We start from the raw sequence: 19,808 nt of genomic DNA on the forward strand, positions 1-19,808 counted from the left end.
GATGAGGAAAGAGATTCTGTGACTGTAACTGGCACTGGAGAACCTCCTTTCCACAGTAAAGATCTCCTGGGATAGGTGTGCCCCGTTCAGTGGTAGCTTTATCTCCTACGGCAGTATCCCTTCCCAAATTCCTACCCTGGGATTTTGGGAAGCAGGAAGCAAAAAGATGTGTACTGGGACAACTCGGGAAGAAGAGATGGGAAAGTTCCGATTCATTAGCAGAAAGCTTTGAAGGGCTTTACCCCAAAATATCAGCCATAAAAGCACACTATCCTTTTTTTATTGTGCCCCATTTAAGAGACTCAAGAAACTCACATAACTGCTCCAGAAGCTTTCCAGCAGACACTAGAAATCTGATATTCTTATTTTACACAGTTTGGGCAAAAAAAGTGAAACACTGGTCACAATTAATTTCAAGAACTAATTTCCAATTAAAGGTGTTTATTAAATCTTACCTTTTCTGCTTATAGATTTATTTCCTGTTGATTTAGCAGACTAGAATGTAATTAGACTGTCAACAAAGCCGCGTATCTGCACTTTATTTCTAGACACAGGGAAAAAATAATATATAAAACACGCTTCCCTGTACCTATTTTCAAACCTTTGGAACGACCTTGATGACCTTTTCCACAAAAGGCCTCCAACGCCAGAAGCAGTAAATTCTCGCGGTCAAAGCTGAATCAAAGGAACACACTATCTAAGACTGCAAAACAAGCCCTTCATAACCTGACCCTATCAAACCTGCAGGTAGTCCCCAAAGGTGCTAAACCAGCACGCATTAGAGGAAACCAATAAGCCATACAAAAAAAACCCTGAAAGGACAACGAGGAAAATCAATGCGCACAGATGACAATGCTAAGGCCACTGAAAAGTGAAGACAACAATCCCAGACTACCATTTTAGATCTACAGACCTCATTTATTGCATATTGGGCACTAAGTATTAGCTAAATAATACTATGTGCTTTTCTGAGGAAAATTAAAGAGAAAAAAGTCGCAAGCCTTGGGACACCATCATACATGACCTGCCAGACTACGTAACTTCTTCCATTGTGTTACTGCTATTTAAAAAGAATAATACTCTATTCAGGCAACAGTTTATTAATTAATTAAATGGTGCCTATTTTGATATAGTTTTCTCACTAGTGCTAAGAAAAGTGTCTACAGTACAAGTCTTAGAAAACTTCCTCTTGATTTTACCTCGTTAAAGTAATGAGATCAAGGTAACTAATGACTTAAAAACTAGATAGTGATGACCTGAAGTTTTAACAAATCACAGAAACCAAAAATACACAGCAGAAAGCAGACTACAGTAGCAGCAAGCCTCAGTTACATGAGCCTAAGAAAATATTTTTATTTCCTTTGCAACATTTGTAGGCAAAAAAGTCAACACCATCTGCCCAACTCTATTTCTCACGCAATGTTATTCTACTTGGAACAAAGAAAAAACACCAATGGGGAAACTATTTTTAAACATTTCTAAAATTAAAACTATGGACTTCCTCACAAGGATGAAGCTTTCTTTTTCTATCCCTAAATCTACTCGTTTCCTCATACAAGAGAAGATAGCTTTATACAAAACACTGAGGCACAGGTTAAGACAGCTCTTCCTCTAGCTTTATCCTTTTAGATAGCTGGGCTGCAGTACTTCACATGTTTAATAACTTTGTTTTTTTCCCCCCTCTTCTTTCATTAAGTAGCTTAGTCATGGAAACAAAAACGCCAATTCCAGAGATGACAGTTTTGAATCCAAAAGTGATGCATAAGTGCTTAACTCTAACTGGAGCCAAGTGCAATCTCCCAGAATCACTGAGGTCCAAAGGGACCTCTTGAGATCATCTAGTCCAAACCCTCTGCTTAAGTACGGTCAGCTACAGTAAGTTGCCCAGGACCATACCCAGTCAGGTTTTGAGCATCTCCGTGGAAATGTAGATCTCTCATGTCTCTCCAGCTCTGGATTCAGAAATTCAACAGTGAGTTCTAGCAACCTGTTAACATCTGGTTAGATACCACATACATCCACTAAAAAAATCCCCCAAACCCAAATGCGTTAATCATCAACTAAATCACCTTACTCACTGTATAGTGCTCTGTTACTGTCCTTTTGAGCTAAACGATGAAGGCACTGAGCTGGCAAATTATTTGTATGCTCATCCACACACGCTATGTTTCCCCAAACCTTCTTGGAAAAGTTGTATTTGCTTATTTTCATTCATTTTGACGCTATTTATATTTTAGGTATATTGGAGTGTCAAACTTTTAGGCAATCTGTTAATGAGCTGAATTTATGCTGGGGGTCTAGTTTTTAAATTGTAAGGCCTGAATACTTCACACTTGAGTCTGCAATGCTGTCACTGACCCATTGCCCAACACGGGCCATTTACTCAACTTTCCTGTGCGCCATGTATTATTTATTTCAAAGATGGCACACAATGCCTTCCCACCTTCATAAAACATTTAGGGAGATACAAGTGAAGCGTACCATGTGTGTAAAGTATTACCAAAAATGATGGGAACTGTTGTAACAACGTACTCTTCCCACAGCAATAACGCCTTGTTACTCAGTACTAAAGGATTATACACTCTTAATGAAAACACCTTGCCTACCTTGTCTGGTATATTCATCTGCTTCTCTGTGGACCAAATCTTTTACCCGGTTTCCATACAGCAACCTAGAGGAATCATGATCAAAAGCTTTCAAGGTTTCACTGGAGCTGTAAGACTTCTGCGTAGGCACTCTGCACTCCTCATTTTCTGCAGAAGAATTTGTATAGCGCCGTTCCTTGTCCCGTCTGCTCTTTGTCAGGGAGCAATAAGGCCTACGTTCCTTCACATCCATACTTCATTCCTTCTCTGTGCACATCAGTCCAGCTTATTCGGAAGTCTTCTCTACATTCAGCTTACATTCACCTATAACAAAATTAGAAAGACAACGGCTGATGTGTTACAATGTTCTCTGATTGCTGTGATTGCTTCCTAACTGGAAGAGAAAGGAAAATCTGATCAAGGATGGGCGAGATGCACTTCCGTAACATTTGCAAGATTTCTCAAGAGTTTCATGCACGAGCTACCCCGATCAGAAACAACAGCAAAGAAATTCTTGTGAACAACAACATAATACTTCTCATTTTTATACAACACATTATAAGTTCAAAAGCAGACTGAGAACTGGGCAAGAAAAAAACCCATATTTTTATCTTTAAGAAAGTCTATCTGTAGGTAAGATTTCTTTTTTTCTTAGAATGATGCAGGCTTTAAGGGCAAGTCTGACCTCCTTCTGCTTGTCAAAAACTTCTGATTTTTATTTACAGACTTATACAACTTTGTACTGTCATAGCTATTCTAAGAAAATTGTTCTCATCAAGAACATATACACATAATTTCACAGCAAGCTACAAAAACATTATAGGTGATATGCAGGAAGACTGCTCCATGTCAGCATATTCTTTATAACTTACGCTAGAAAGCAAGGAGCTATTTGATTTGTAAATGACACTCAGAAATAGGTTTTCCTTTCCTCAAGTTTTTAAGGAATATTACAGTAAGAATCTTATTTCTATTACTATTTATTTTTCTTTACTGTTTCATTCCACATTGCTTTCAAAGCAAGGCTCCTCAGTTTCATTTCTTGGGTCCTGCACACTTAACCAAAATAAATGCATTAGTGAGAGTAAAAAGTCTGGAAATTTTGCTTTTGTTGTTGTGTTAAAATAAAATAAAGAATATAATTTGTATCTTTAAACAGCTGATAAAACATCTAAATGAAGATCAGTCTGGATGATTTTAATACTTCACAACTGCACCTGTTAACTGAGGCCTTGATATTTTTTGTTTAACACCTTATATATGAGGGTTCTCTCCTTTATCTCAAGGAGAACTTTCTCCCGGGTGCTCCCCTCAATTTAAAGTACTTAAACAGCACAACTGATGGTTTTCTGAAGTACTATAAGTCAAGTCCTTTGCGATGGAGAATTAAAATGACCGTTTACATCACATACCACAAAGCAAGAGCCAACTCCGTTTGCACACTGTTCAGCAAAACCAAGGCTGCTTTAGAACCCTTCAGCTATTTAAACATTTAATATCAAACTACTTTGTTGTTATTCCTAGATGTCATTAGATTTTTAGAGTATTTTTTTTCCTGTCAGTAGATTTTTAAAGAGTATTTTATTTACTACAGAACTGTAATTCAAGTTAGTGAATGGCAACTGGTCTTTGTTTTGAAATTCTCCAAAAAGCCCTTGCATTTCTTGACTTGTGTGAATCTCATTTTAGACGAAAAGACAAAGCTACAAAGCCTTCCATCTCTTCTATATTTATTGTAATTTCAAATATTAAGTGGTTAAAAAGAAATGGAAATATTTGTATATGATCAGATAAACCGAAGTTTTAAAACATAATAGTTTGTTAAATTTATGACCTCATGCCCATGTAGCACATTTTTCATATATATGAAACACTCAGATTTTAAAATATTTGATGACTAATGAATGCAAATTCTTTCCACGTAAAAACAATTTTCTAGACATTTTATAAACTTTGTGTTTTATTAACACTAAACTTAATCATGATTTTAAAAATCTTTATTAATAGACACACAGAGGTATTCTTTTGCAGTGTAAAGACTTCATATGGAAGCGTATCTCTCCTTCCATCTATGTGTTTCAAGATTTTAAAAGGCCGCTAATTCCTAACGTCTCTAAATTGTGCTATGTGAAAACTCCTATGCACTATTCATCATCAAAGATGAAAAAATTTTTATTTTCCCCCCAAGTTCCCAAGCTCCTTTATAATGTAAAAAAAAAAAAAACAAAAAACCAAAAAACACACCCCAAAACCCCAAACCCTTCCTTACACAATACTTTGTTACTACACCAAGGTAAAATCCTCAAAGACTTAATCTATGCTGTAGCACAAGGAAGTACTGATCTGCTTCCCACAGAAGTCAATGAATTCAATAAAACTTCAAAAGGCAGTTTTCTGGGTTATCTATTGCCTCTCCAGGCAAAGAATGAAAAGGTTAAAAAAAATACAAGCTGTTTAATCGCACCGCATTATGGAGACACTTTAACAGTGATTACACTGGCACAATAATGAAGACTACTGCTTTTTTTTTTGTGGGCATTTTGGGAAGAAAAAAAAAAAAAAAAGAATCCTGTAAGATTCAAGAACCTGATCTTTTTGATCCGTCATTAAACAAAACGCCTGTTTACTTTCAGTAATGTTTAACTTAAAAAATTAATAGTATGTCTCAGCAAGTCTTAGAAAACACTTAACATCCTCAGGCTCATGCATTTGAAATTATTTCATCAGTGAATTACTACACATATCTGAGAAAAGGAGACAGAATAAAAGCTGTCTCAACGATCTGTCTACAAATAAACCTTCTTTACCGTGATCAGAACACAAACAAAAGGAGAGAACACAAATTATTTTCAGAATACAGAAACAGACACCTGTGTTAACATTTAAGTAGTGAGCCAGCAAAGATAAGTCAGAGGGAGAACTTGCTTTACAATATCTGAACCGTAAGCCTCATTACTGCAGTGTGATGTTTTGCAGTCTCAGGACTGTGCAGGGCTTACTTGTCCCATCATGAATTCCTGCCCCCCCCCCCCTTTTAAAAAAAAAAAAAAAAACAAAACCACACACCCTTCACCCACAACTTCAGAGAAATATTTTCAGTTGTTGAGAAAAATGTTTTAAGAAAAAAAACCCCAACTGTCAGTTACTGCCTCTGCTCAGCTCTTTTCTTATAAAGATCATTGTAGTTAAAATATTAACAAGTTCTCCCAGTCAAACCTTCAGATTTAAATGAACCACTGTTGCACAAATTTAAACATATTTCATTTTTTCTTCTCTGTTTCCCATAACATTAAAGCTGCATCCCAGTGGGAGTTACCTGAATGCATAGACTAGCCTCCTTTTACTATGCCTTTAGAAGCTGAGACGAAATATCAGTAATGAGCACCGCACAAACTCAAGGGAACACAGAACTAGTTTGTCAAACCAGATTAAAATTTTAAACCAAACAAAATTAAATTTATTTTGTGACATGTTACAAAAACACTTGTCTTCATCTGCAAGTAATTTTTACCCATACGCCAATATTTATGGTCCATCGAACAGCTTCATTCCAATTGAATGAATTTTCATAGAGCAATATTTACAAAGCTATTGAACTACTAACTCACCCCCTCACAAAAGGATATCTAAATAGCCATGCTAAGAACTGTTACATGTTGTATTACAACGCGAATGTGAAATGGCCCGCATATACTGAAGAAAATCAAAAAACATTTCACTGCTGCGTGCCACTACTTCAAGTTTCTGTCTAATGCTTTTCGAAATATAAAAAACTGAGGATGCTCATCTGTGTCACTGAGCATCAGGATCTCCCGTGACCTTTTCAGTGATCTGTCCAAAGTCACAGGCTCCTGGCTGGATTAAACAGGAGTGTGTATGCTCATCACCAGACTGATGTGACAGCTCTTACATAGTCATGCCCACCCCACTCGTGTACGTACCTTAGCTGACGGCAGCCTCAGTCAAGCTGTACTTTCCCAGTGTCACTCCAAATTTTAAACACAGTTTAAAACTGTAAAGAGGAGATGCCTATTTTTGAAGTCATACCTACATTATTTCTTTTAACTTAATTTAGGAGGGAAGCAGGAGAACCAGAGAAGCATTTCTCGTACATGACCAGGTCATTGGGACCACATAGCTCATTACCTTATGTGTCAGGTTACTTTGAAGACCTCTGTCACCATTAACACATTTAGCACAATATTTAATTACATAAGCCAGGTAAGTTACGTACAAATATAAATTAAAACATGTAAATTATCAAAACTATTTCTTTTTCTCTATGTGTTGTAGAGCCCAAGTGTAAACACCAAAACAGAGCACAAGGCACATCCACACACAAGGGTCAAAGCCACTGTGGGAGCTTCGATGACTGAAGCCTCAGATACAGCCAAAGCTGATTGATGCAGCAGTAGAAGTTTTACACTGCATTTAAAATTCCCCAGGACAGCCTTTCAGCAGTTCCTTTTAATCACCTATGGCAACGTGAAATAAAGTCACTGTAGTGAAAAGGAAAAAAAAAAACCAAACACCTAGTTTCTTACCTTTTTTACAATAAAAAAAATCCTCAACACTAATGCCCTACACTGCCATACAGAAAAAGTACAACAGACATAAAATATAATATCTATTTTAATTGCCAAGATGTAAATGAGGCTTTAGGGTCATGCTACAGAGTATTATCTAAACCACCCAGCTACAAGTTTAGCACGCTTGCAGGCCTTTTAAACTATTACGGAAGATACTGCATTTAATTCAGCAGATTCAACTCTGAGTTCTCCAAAGGGTTATCGCAGTGTGGCACCAGGATAGCAATCCTGCCAAGTGTACACAGCACTCCCTCCTCATCTCCCACTCGGAGAACCTTCTTTCTGCATTAAACCTGGTTCAGTGAATGCCAAGGTAACTGATAAAGAAGTCTAAATATACCTCAATATTTTATGCCCTTTGATACCTAAAAAGCCACATAGGCACGAAGTAGTAAAAAGGTAAGAAATAAAAGATGTTACCAAAACAAAGACATAACCGTATAGAAAAGATTGTGTGTCTGCTTGGGTTGATTTATGGATCTACTGTAGCGTGTATTATTTTCCTTTTCAATCTGTATATCCATTTTAGACATCTCAAAACAAAGCAAAAACAGAACTACTTCTGCAAATAATAATAATTAAAAAAAAAATTGTTTTAATATATACAGCACTGGAACAGAAAAGGTTTCCAAAATGAAAGGATTAAAGTTGTAGTTTTCTCTACAGAAGAACAGTAACCGAGTACAAAATACTGTTGTAGGGAAGGCCAAACAAGAGCTCTCCTAGTGTCTCACAAGGAGAAGGAACGGTACGGAAGGCAGCGTGCTGCTCAAAGCAGAGCCCTTCTTCCCTCCCCAAGGCTAGCAGAGCTTAGCCAGGGAAGGAACTTGGGTATTAACATGCCAAAACCTTCCCTCCCAACACTTAAGTCTAACAATCTAGGCATTCCTAAGAATGACGGTGTTCCCAGCTGCATTCAAAAGCCTGATTATTATTTAGTTACTATGATTTTTTATTATTAATTACCATTATTATGAATTAAGAATCATTGTTCCTTCCTCACTGATCCCTAAATACAAGGGCATTCTGAATGCTTGCTTAATTTGGGAACAAATTTCCTCTCATGATACACTGCCACAAACACAGGCAGTAAAAGAATCCTAAGACTTTTGGGAGAAGAAGCAGGTTTGAACTCCTGTCTAAAATAAGAGCAGAGAATTTTATGGGCTGCAAGTCAAGACAGTGCCTATTCTCAGCATTGACAACAGTTGCTGAAAATAACGTGTAAGTAGTGCTGCTGAATACACATTCAACGAAACGTTACTGCAAGTGTCACCATTTTGATTTAATCATAACTTCCTCCTAATCCGGAATTTTTTAGTAATCAAATATTACATTAGTTACAATTTGCACTAGGTATAGTTCTTGCATGCCCCTTAACAGCAAAAGAACAAAAGCAAATTCAGCTGGTACATGTAAAAAGTAGATTAAAAATCCTAAATTCAATATGCAGAAATTAAGAAATTCTCCTGTCCACAAAAAATACTCACAATTCACACAGCTAATCACCCATAAAACCTATTACAAACAAATACTAAGAAAAACTCAAAAGGCATAAAAGAGTGATGAAATTTCCACTTCAATGGCTGATAAAGTGAGATATGTCAGAAATCAACTGAGCTGGAAAAATGACACTTTGAAGAGGTGCTTAGGATGATCTGTAGCCATGGTGTGCCATTAGTCAAACTGATGACTCTTAATACATGGACATTTCAGGTCATCATATCTAGAAACTCACTTCTTAATATTAAAAGGCTGTCTTCCAGCACAGAAACTAGAGAGGATGCATCTGAAGTCAGCATTTTTAAGGGGGAGTGGGAAACAGATGACCTGTCAGACAGGCAGTTCACAAACTAAAATTTTAAAAAAGCCTCCTTAAGTCACTAACTAACCCTACATTTTAGAATTAAATTACAAATGAAGGTGGGTGGGTGTTTGTGTGAAGGGAGGAGAAAAAGGAAGACCAGTAAAAATATATCGCATATTCTTCAGGCATTTTTCTGCATCGCTCAGGGGAACAGAACACTCATATCCCACCATCACTACAGGATGTAATCTAATAGTTACTTTACATAGTCTATCTAAAAATCTCAACTTCATTGGAGAACAGAATAAGCAATAAATAACTGTACTTTATGTTCATTATAGAAGTTTCTTGCAATAAGAGTCAGGAAAATAAGCAAGATAAAAAGAGTTCGGTGAGGTCCTGGTTAATCGTAGAGGTTGATGTTTGTGTAACAATTTTGCTGCCACTACTTAAAACTGAAACCCCGGGGAGGGCGGGGAAGAACACCCCGTCCCTTCCGTTGTACGTGCAGCAAGAGATGGTGCACTCCCTAAGGATGGGAGCAGAATGGGTACCTCTCCGGGTGGCGTTTCCCTGTGAGGGGATGAAGGTTTGAGGGTTTGAGAGGGAGCCACAGCTATTTCGGCTTGCTGGAAGCCCTCCACACAGCAAGGCTGCAAACCTCCAGAACAGAAAACTGAAAATAGCTGTAAATTGGCTATGCACGCATACAGCCTGGGGCTGTGCTGGCTATTAAGTTGCCAAGCAGGCCCTGCAGAAAAACAAAACTTGCAAGGAGGGAGGGCTAAGACACTGGATAAACCGCTCTGTGAACAAGAACAGCTTCTTCAGAGGAACTCGGTGCAGGGCTACACTGACAATTTCTGTTCCTCCTTGGGAAGAACAATTTGCAGGAACTGCATGAACTGTGATCTTGAGAGGAAATGTCTGCCTCTAATTTGGTGGATTTGAATAAGATGTGTTTTATCTTGAAGAAAGGCTGAGGGAGATATAAGTGAGAAAGAGAACACAAAGACTGAAAGAGAGAAATAGTGTGCTGTGCTCCTGTAGAAAGAATGAGGGTGAGAATATGTAATGAAAAGATGGAGAGGCAAAGGAACCTAAGAGAGCAGAAACGTAGTATAAAGAAAAAATGAACAGGAAAATGAGCTCCGGAAAGAAAGTGGAGGGAGACAGAATCACTAGCACTCAGTATGGCAACACTGGGGAGAAGTGACCCAGCAAGCCTAGAAAACAAAGAGTTTAAGAGGAAAAAATAAGCAGAGGAAGAGAACAAAGAAAACTCCAGAAGGGAAAAACTTTGTTCCTTATTTACTTCAGAGCAAAGTAATAACCTCTGAGAGTCAGCACAAGGTAATTCATTATTCAGCAGCAACTAAAAAGGCCTAAATACTTTCCTCCACTCCTTTAAACTTGAAAATAATTCTTTATGCCATAATCTCCTTCACTCCCTATCTTTTACGCATCATTCCCTGCCCCGTGGTCTTACTCAGCCTATCTCAACGATCTCCTGAGTTACATGAGTATCATTCCTTCCTGAGTGGTATCTCCCAAATTTACTTTTGCACCTGCTCAGAGCTCTTCCACACGAACAACATGTAACAAGCCACAAACATCAGCAAAGGTGCAACATCCCCCGAGTCCCCAAGCAGAGAGCACGGCGCGATGGTTTCTGCGTTCCCGTTTGGAGAACAAAGCCATCAGTATGTCAGCTCCACCATCTGAACAGGCTGTCAATCATTCAACTCCCCCTTCAACAACTCAGAGTTAATTTCAAACAATTTGACAGTAGCGAGGTTTCAAAAATAATACATCTCTCAAATCACTACAAGGGAAATGAAGTAAATTACATGTGACATGCAAGAGCTGGGCATACAGTCACCAGACTGAGCTGAAAATCTCATTGTGAAAGTGTTTGGAAATGAAAGGAGGAGCTGAAAAAAACACTAGGAGGATGTCATTGGGGACAGACAGGAGAGGGATGAAAGAATAGTGCGGGGCAGGTGCTGAAGCAATTGCTGTGGTCACACGGCATGGGATACACATGCACCAACAGCCTTGGTTTCCATGTACAGCTTCCCATAGTAAAAGCTGAAATTCCACAAGAACAGGAGACATTCACAAGATTTTTCTTTCCACGATGATCTGACAGGTAACCAATTTTTCAGTCCCACTCACATTATAATTGGGATGCTCTTGCAGCCTTGAAACCCGGAGAATTATTTAGTGATTCACCTCAACAGAGAGTGACTAATAAGAAGTGTAAGGTATGCTGCCCTTTTTTTCATGCTCAGGAACTCTGTTTTGTTCAGACTTATCCCCTTGCCCTCACCCCGACTTTCCTTCTCAGAATAGCAACAAATCTAACACACACAAACAAGAACAGTCCCAAACATGATGAAAAAACCCCACAGAAACATGAGAAGTACCGTATGCTCATACTGCCACAACATTCACTTACTGCTCCTGAATACCAGTGTGAAAATTTATTAGCTAATGCCTACATTAACATATAGCAAAGCGCTGTTTAATTTGATTAAGTTTACGTTAGCAATCCCTGCTACAGTATTTAACTATCCCATCTACTCAGACTGCATCAGCTGTTATCTCTTCCTCTGTACTCCCCAGGTTCCTGCCTCCCTCTCTGCACAAGCTGTGTCCTCTTGTCACAACCTCTAATTGTCTCTTCTTCAGCACTGTCCTACATCAGCAGACAGTAAAGGCTGGAGGTTGTTTGCCCTGCTGGATCACTTCCTCTCTGTAATCCCTGTTCTAACTCTCTTTCAGACCATCCCTTTCATAGCATCAGATATTTAGCCTTACCTTAAAGGTCATACAAAAACTTTTTGTCCTGTGATCAACCCACCCCACTCCTACCTCCCAGGTTTTGTCTCCAATTTCAACAGAACTAAGACTTTGATTAGGGCAAACAAAAGAATAATGCATTATTTTAAAGTAGGTCTTTGGCTAGCTCTGAAACACGAAATTTCCCACAGTACTTATCAACTTTCTTCAAAGGACCATGTTTCTCTCTGAAAGTGCCCACACAGCCTACTCTGGCATCACCCTACCTGACTGCCAACCGAGATCCTCTCTGGTAACAGTACTTAACAAACAATCAACTTTTAATAATGCAAAGCCCCCTTCAAGAAGCTGGGGAAGTAGGACAAAGAACTACCTCCTGCTGACCTCTTCCGCTGGTGTGTTACCTGCAGGTAAGGCACCCAGCTGTGCTTCCACACGCTGCCAAATTTCTATGGTGAGGACGCAGCACAGCTGCTGCTGGCAGAGCCCAATGACAGCACCTGCTCCACTGCGCTCACATCTCAGAGAAACCAGTCTCAGCTACTAAAAAAGATGCTTCATTGCCAGAAGATCCCAATTTTGCAGAAGCACAAGCTTCTACAGTAAGTGTTGCGCAGCTTCACATTGTGCTTTCGGAGGGAAGTTGCTTCTTTAAAGCCTTTAAATTCCCACTTAAGATAATGCTCGGAATTTCTTAGTACCATCGTTGATTAAAAATCTTTCTAACTGAAGTAACAATTCACTTCAGCAACAGATATGAAGGTGATCTTTAAAGGGTGGGAAATTTTTATCCTATAAAAAAATCTCTTAATAAAGTAAATGGAAAGTTGGAGTTCAAACACATGGACAATTAACTATAACTGAACAATGAAAACATTTAACAATTATCAACTAAATCCTTTTTGATCTAATATGAATTTGCATAGAAACTTCAGAGTTCAATTACACCTGAGCTGAGCTATAGGTAATTTTATTTCTTACCAAGTAAGTTTAGCAAGCACAGGTGCAAAGCTGAAAGCCAGAAACACTACAGACTTCGGCTCATTTACAGGGCAGGGAAAGCACAAGCAGAAGAAGGAAGAGAGTCACGGTGACAGTCACGATGCCTCAGACAATTCCATATGGACTACCTAGGTAGACGAGCAGGTAGTTTACTTTCCACCCTGTTTCAAGTCTTTCCAATTCTGCTTTAATATGAAACACAGTGGCAAGTATCACCGATTCATAATTTGCATGGCCTTACACCTAATCTGAAATTATTCATCATTTTCTTACTCTGTAGGTAAAGACACAAACGTCATTCCAGTATAGGCTCTTCCAAGCATTAACTTTTTCCTGATTTGTCTTGCTACTTGAGGTATTTTTGGTGGGAACAGAAGGAGGGCATGAGATTCATCAGAAGGCAGGATCTGGAAGGTTTCTTCACCAACACAATGGAGGGGCTCACATCCACCCTAACGTGAAGGGCCCAGTAGCGCAGTAGGATGTCTGAGAAATTCCTTCAATTGCATTAGCTACATTCAGAAACATTTAAACTTTTAGGAAAATTCTGATCATTCTCTCCTACTCCTAAGGAATGGGCCAGGACTGAAGAAATTCAGGCATCAGATAAGGGAGAAAACACCCAGCACTTGTACCTGAACTTGGTGGCACCAGAATCTCGTCTCTATTTGCACAGATGAGGAACACAATGCACAGTACTGAGAGATCCACTCTGTACTGAAAAGTTTTGCCAACATAGTTGAATTTAGTAGAAGCCATAGCTTAAGCTAGCAAAATTTATCATACAGATGCAGTGATGCTGACAGAAGAGCGCACTTTTAAAACCACTGATGTAGATAAGCCCTGAGACTGGAGCCAGCCTGATGAATATCATAGCTTTTAACGCATCCAGGTGAAAGGATGAGCACACCCAGCAGGGTGAATGAAGGGGTTCACACCGCTCAGCTATCATCTCTGGACATACTCATCTTCTGGGGGGGTCTTATTCAGCTGGGAACAATGAATGGGCTAACTCCACACCTCCAATTCATGCACAGACTGCCTTGCTGTGCTGCACGGAGCTGCTGGGCAAGATTAGTGACACAATTTGTGTGTGTTTAGAAGTTAACTAGGGTTTCCAAGAAGGAGGTGTCAGAAAGAAAGAGATTTAATGTAGGATATATACCAATATTTGGGGAGTTTCTCTCTCATATGGGTAACAGGAGGTATAAAGGAAATCTTAATATTCCTTAAAGTCAGTTAAGATCCCCATATAACTGAATTTATGTAATCAAAGAATTCTCACACACAGACAGCAAGCAGTATAAAGAAAAAAAAAAACAAAAAAAACCACCCAAACAAACCCACAAATGCCAAGCACAGCTGTAATACAGAAATACAGACTTGCACAGTTTGAAACGTAAGTGATAGAGACGAGAGCACAGCAGGTAAAAGAGAGATTAGAAAGGTGAGGAGACATTTTATAGCTCCATGGCCTGACTAGGCACATAACCATCAGATCTTAACTGATATGCAGGCCTTGCTTCCCTAACGCTTAAAAAGCTCAATTGAACATTACAAAGATACTGAAATGTAAATGTGTGCCCATAAATAGACATAAATATAAAATAAATGTTATATATATGCATATAGAAATACAAAAATATATTTTAAAAAAACACCTATGAAGGACATGCTGCAGGGAAAGTATTATTAGATTCAAAAGAAGATGACCTGTAAAGTAACAAAAACCGCTATGTAGCTCGCTCAAGCCAGCTTGGGAAATTCATGTCATGCATCTGACCACTTTACCCCCTTCAGTAATTATATATTCCAAAACACTTTAATACTGATAATTTATCCCTTCACAGTAATGAGTTATTTATGGTCAAACTGACCAAACCAAGATAACCAGGAAGTACTGGAAGAAGGGGCAAGGCAGGAATGTTCTTATAACTATGTAAATTCATTTTTTTGAATAAACTCTGTTCCCCATCCGCTGACAGAAAACAACAACAGGGGAATCTCCCCCATATCTCAAGTAAGCAAGGGTGGGAATTTTTAAATTCAAGTGACAAAGCAATTAGTCAAATGTGCAAAACACCATTGTGGAGAAAAATTCTATGCTGGTTTGGGACTTTGAAACTAGAGGAACATAAACCTGTAATTGCCTCCCAAATCCTTTTATCTATTTATTCAATTACAATGAAACGTATTATGGAAACAAAGCCAGCATCACTAATACTGAAATACTGCTAACTATGTATTGCTCTGTATTGCCTTTGCTGTTATGGTCCTGTGTACCTAAAGGAGAAACTGGTAGCTTTTGGCACAGGTGCCAGATTTATCGGGAGCTGCTGCCTCAGAGGGTATTGTCTATCAGCAAGTCAAAAACATTGCTGTGAGGCTGCACCTTCCACCTCCTATTTAATCATTTAGTTACATTTCACAACAACATCAAAACCACTACCAGCTGGTACACGACTGATTTAAAGGGCACTCACCGACTCTCCTGCACAACTGTTGAATTAGAGATGGTTACAGTGATTCAGTAACAGCTGCAATACAAGGAACTAATAAAGTAGTATCTTACCTCACTAGGATGTCAGTCCTGAAAGCTTAAGCCTACCAGCTCGGCGCGCACCACGCCTGTGCCAAGACACAATACAGTTTTCTTGTAAAGCAATCTGTCAGGCTCCATCTCTGAGTGCCTTATCCATACAATCATTAAGCAGGTTGGCTTTGTCAAACGAGACATTGTTCAGATTCCTAAAGTATAGTTGGCCAAAAATCCTGGTGATAAAATTCTAGAGTTGGCTGGGGATTTTTTTTCTGTGGCTGCATGAAAAATACTTGGGAGTCTTTTGAGGGAGTTGTATGTTCCCTCTATTGACCAAGCTGGATTTGGCAGATGCTTATGAGAAATTAAGCTTAAAACTTAGGGAAAAAGCAGGGGCAAAAACCCAACCAAACCCAAACCCACAAACAGAACAGCTTTTCTTATTTTTTAAAAAAGCGAGATGAAAGGCTATAGCGACTGTAACAGCGTTCCCTTCCCCCCTCTCCCCTTTGCAGACGCCCTCCTTGGAACACTCCTGCAAGAGGAGCAAACCTGTGCTCCAGCACTCTACCACCAAGCAAACCCGACCACACGCGGCATCATCCCACCCTTCTCCTGCTGAAGCTGGCGCTCGGTGTGGCACACCAGGAAGCCAGGAGAGCAACGAGGAGGAGTTTGATAGGGTTTGGAGAAAATAGGCAGCACAGCGTTAGCTTACTGCTTGTATCAACTTTGTTTTGCTTTATTTTTTTATTTTTTTTTAAAAAGGACCTTTTTAGCCAGGTTTAAGTAGGAAGTTTCTGACCTGCAGCTATTCCTTCAGTCACTCTGAGTGCATTTGGTAGTGCTGACCCCCACAGCTCCCTCAGACAGGATATACGAGCCAGGTGCTCATGATTTCAGAAAGCTTTAATCTAATTATATTTCTATATATGAAGTAGCCCAATAAATGTGATCCTTGCCAATGCCGGTGAAAGGCCAGAGGCTTTGCAGCAACCTGGCGGCACAGAGTTCTCGGGAGCTGTGGGGGTTGGCTTCACGTGAGCTGCTTCTGACAGCTGCCCGCGGTCGAGCAGGTACTGCCCAGCCTGTCCCCCAGAACAGCATGGGGGACCTGCGTGCCCCACGGCAGGCTCCGGGCAGCCGAGGGAAGCCCTTTACCTCAGCTGAGGCTGGGGGAGGCTTCGGGGCAGTTTCAAAACCCGAGCTGGGAACTGATAGGAAGAAAGCAGGCTACAATAAAACATACCGAACCAGCCCCAAGCCAACCAAGGTCAAGCCAGCCCCACCGTGAACACCCTGATCCCTGCGGTGGAGGGCAGGGAATGCTGGTGACGTTGTGGAAACACCTCCTGTCCTCCACCCCCCGCCAATTTGTTTGCACCTTCACAACCCAGAGGAACACTGGAAGGGTGAGCCTAACACCAGAAAGGGGTAGGCGCTTGGAAGTTTTGTTTAACAATTTTAAATGTATTATTAATAAGGCTTTTCTATGTAACGATGGGCTATCAGACTGTTAAAACGTGAACCGGACTAGTAAGAAATTTTTAGGTCTTTATCTATGTCACGTGCCCTTTTATAACTTAAGAAGATTCAGTATCAATAAAGCACGTCTTCCCATCTACAAGGAATAGCTTTTAAAAGCAAGTAAGAGAACCTGAAAAGCTTTGGAAGATTTTAAAAAAACTTGGGTTCCTAAGAGCTGTAGATGATTAGCTCTCCTACCACTTTCCACGGCTTTTTCCTTACTCTTTCCATATGCAAAACCTTTATCTTTAGCAACACGTAGTAGAGAGTAATGATAATAATGGATGCTGCCAGACAAGCTCTCATTTGGGCAACTGCATCTGACTGACGAGGGTTTGTTGCGGGATACTAAGGATATGCATGCCAAATCACGGCATAATTGCTACACACCGCATCCAAGTGCTCACTTTCCAAATACGTAATAAGCTTTCAGAATTAAAAAAAAAAAAAAAAAAGAAGAAACTTTAGTGTATATAGTATTAAAAGTGACCTACCGAAATGAATTTTAAACATTGTATTGTTAAAAGCTAACTGCGTCGAGGAAACTATAAAGAGCCCACACGTTAAGCAGGCAAAACTCTATGTGACATCAAGAAAGGCCTTACTTTCCACCACATACCAGTTATAAACAAAAAAATCCTACTGCCTACCTCTGAAGTACATTTACTACTATGGGAATTGGTTTACTTGTTTAGATGGATAGGTAATTTAGGTATTAGTCATTATATTACGGGTTAAAAGACCTGCTTTATTACTAACACTGTAATTGACTCACAGAGATTACTTGCTGAAACTGCAAATGCTTTTCACGGAGCTTCTTTGTTCCACTACTGTGTAAGACCTGTGATTAATATTAACCTTTATTTCAATGCAGATCCTTACAAAAGTAAGAAGAAAATATTCTCTTTTTTGATCCTTTGGAAGAAACTACCCTCACTCTCGCAGACCTTAAATACCCAAATTCCCAGAGACAGTTTTGTGAAATGAATCCTTTGATGAGCTTCAGAATCAGGCATTTTAACAAAAAAACCCAACCCCTGTCTCTATACCCTGCTGCTGCCACCGTTGCTAACGATTATAAGCTTTCAGTACTGTGAATAATTCAGAAACTCATCTGTTCCTTTCAGTGTAAAGACAACATTGAGAGAAAAAGGTCACTTTTTCCCCCTTCCAACCACTGACTTTTCCATCCCAGCACTGGTCTGATCGCATGATACACCTAGTGTTTGACATGCATCCCCTGACAGCTTCTTAGCAGCAGTCAGTCTGTTTAGCTTAGAGTACAAAAATAATAGGAGCACAAAGGAATGACAAGTTTCAGCGGTTATACACACAGTACCAGCGCTCACGTTTACTGTAGCTATTTCAGATACTTGATGTACTGTAGGCCTATATTTAATTATAAAATAGACAGATGTCAGCATACGTATTGCAACCAGGCAATCTGGTACCGATGCACAGAAACAGTGGTACTTGAAAAACATTTATTAAAAATAAATAGGAGCAGTATAATCATCTGTTTTCCAAAGACTAACACTTGAGAATCCTCCCCTTCAGGCCTTTTTGAAGAGACTGTAAATTTACTGCCACTTCCTCTTTAATCTTGTGATTAACAAGTACACTGGAAGGCTGTCAATATATACACATACAATAAGCAGTTTTCTTTGAAAATGGTATCTGTCAGAGCAAGACAGACTTATGCAATATAGTATTTAAAGGGATTAATTACTGTTTACTTGAATCTTCTCCTCCCTTCACTTAAATTAGAACAATTTCTTTGGCCAAGAAGGCTTATTTTAAATACATACGCAGAGGATCTGAATTATAGTGAATGCTTCATTTTCCAAATTAAGATGATTGGTCAAAAGTGTTTTGACTTGAACTTTCATTGAACTCTTTAACAGGCACCCAATTGGAAGGCTGCTGCACTCAACCACAAGTCTGTGCTTAACCATGAAGAAAGCTAGAATATTCTTCGATACTAAAAAACCCTCTGCCAGTTAATACAGCAAAGCATAGCATCCCAGTATTTTTACTCATCTGTTTCATTCTTTTCTTCCTCTGGTTGGAACCTTGATGGTCAAGGAAGATGACCACCTAAGGGAGAATGAGAGTTTACGATGCTTCCCCTCTCAAACCGCAACAAAAAAAAATAATTAAAAAACCAAGCATAAAAACAAACCACAAACACCCTCCTCAGGGAACAAACTGCTCGCTCCCCTCCCCAATCCTCAGTATTTATGTAAGGTCTAGCAGGTTCTGGTTTGTTACCTGACATCTTTTCCCCATTTCCTTCCTTCTTGCCAAGTAACTTGAGATCTATCACAAAATGTCAAATTTGGTCTCCCTGGTTTTGCTGAAGGACTTTTCAATGTCTCCATTATGAAGATCAATGAACTCCTCTCTCAGACTTCAGCAGAAAGAACAAGAGCACTCTATCCTGAGGAGGGTAACTTTTGTCCCATGTGTCCTTCACTCAGAATCACCTCCCTAAACCTCACTGAAAATTAACCATTTCACAAAAATAATAATAATAAAAAACAACAACAAAAAAACCCACAACAAACAAAAAAACAAAATCACCCCCACAAAAAAACCCAAACACACAAAGCAAAAAAAAAAAAAAAAAAACACCAAACAAAAACCAGTGTGCACTTACTCATCTGCTCTAAATTTTGGTTTAATACCTTCTTGAGAGAAAATACCACAAGTAGATACTTATCATTCTGAAGAGTCTCTGTTACTAATTTAAATGCTCCCTAAACATCTCAGTTCTAGACAGACTGTCAGAAGCATACTGCACTAAGAGTCAAAAGTGGTTATAAACTTTTGGTTGCATGTCTGCGACCTCCCATTACAAACATCCTGTGTAAAACATGAGTAAATCCGGACAATCATAGCGCATTCCGAGTTCTTGATCATGTTGTATTACCATCTCTGCATCTCTAAAAAAA

General features: G+C 39.2%; 1 protein-coding gene across 6 annotated transcripts in view; it reads right to left on the bottom strand.

The window, feature by feature from the left end:
* The window catches only part of TENM3 (teneurin transmembrane protein 3), a 323,322-nt gene extending 320,418 nt beyond the window's left edge, over positions 1-2,904 (bottom strand). For all 6 annotated transcript variants that reach the window (XM_037399302.1, XM_037399311.1, XM_037399292.1 and 3 more), the window contains exon 1: positions 2,607-2,904. In XM_037399302.1, the coding sequence (XP_037255199.1) occupies positions 2,607-2,838 (232 nt within the window). In that variant the 5' untranslated portion in view covers positions 2,839-2,904. The remainder of the gene's footprint in view (positions 1-2,606) is intronic.
* Positions 2,905-19,808: the final 16,904 nt, after the last annotated feature.

This window comes from Falco rusticolus, chromosome 1 (genome assembly GCF_015220075.1).
Source record: "Falco rusticolus isolate bFalRus1 chromosome 1, bFalRus1.pri, whole genome shotgun sequence".
Lineage (NCBI taxonomy): Eukaryota > Metazoa > Chordata > Aves > Falconiformes > Falconidae > Falco > Falco rusticolus.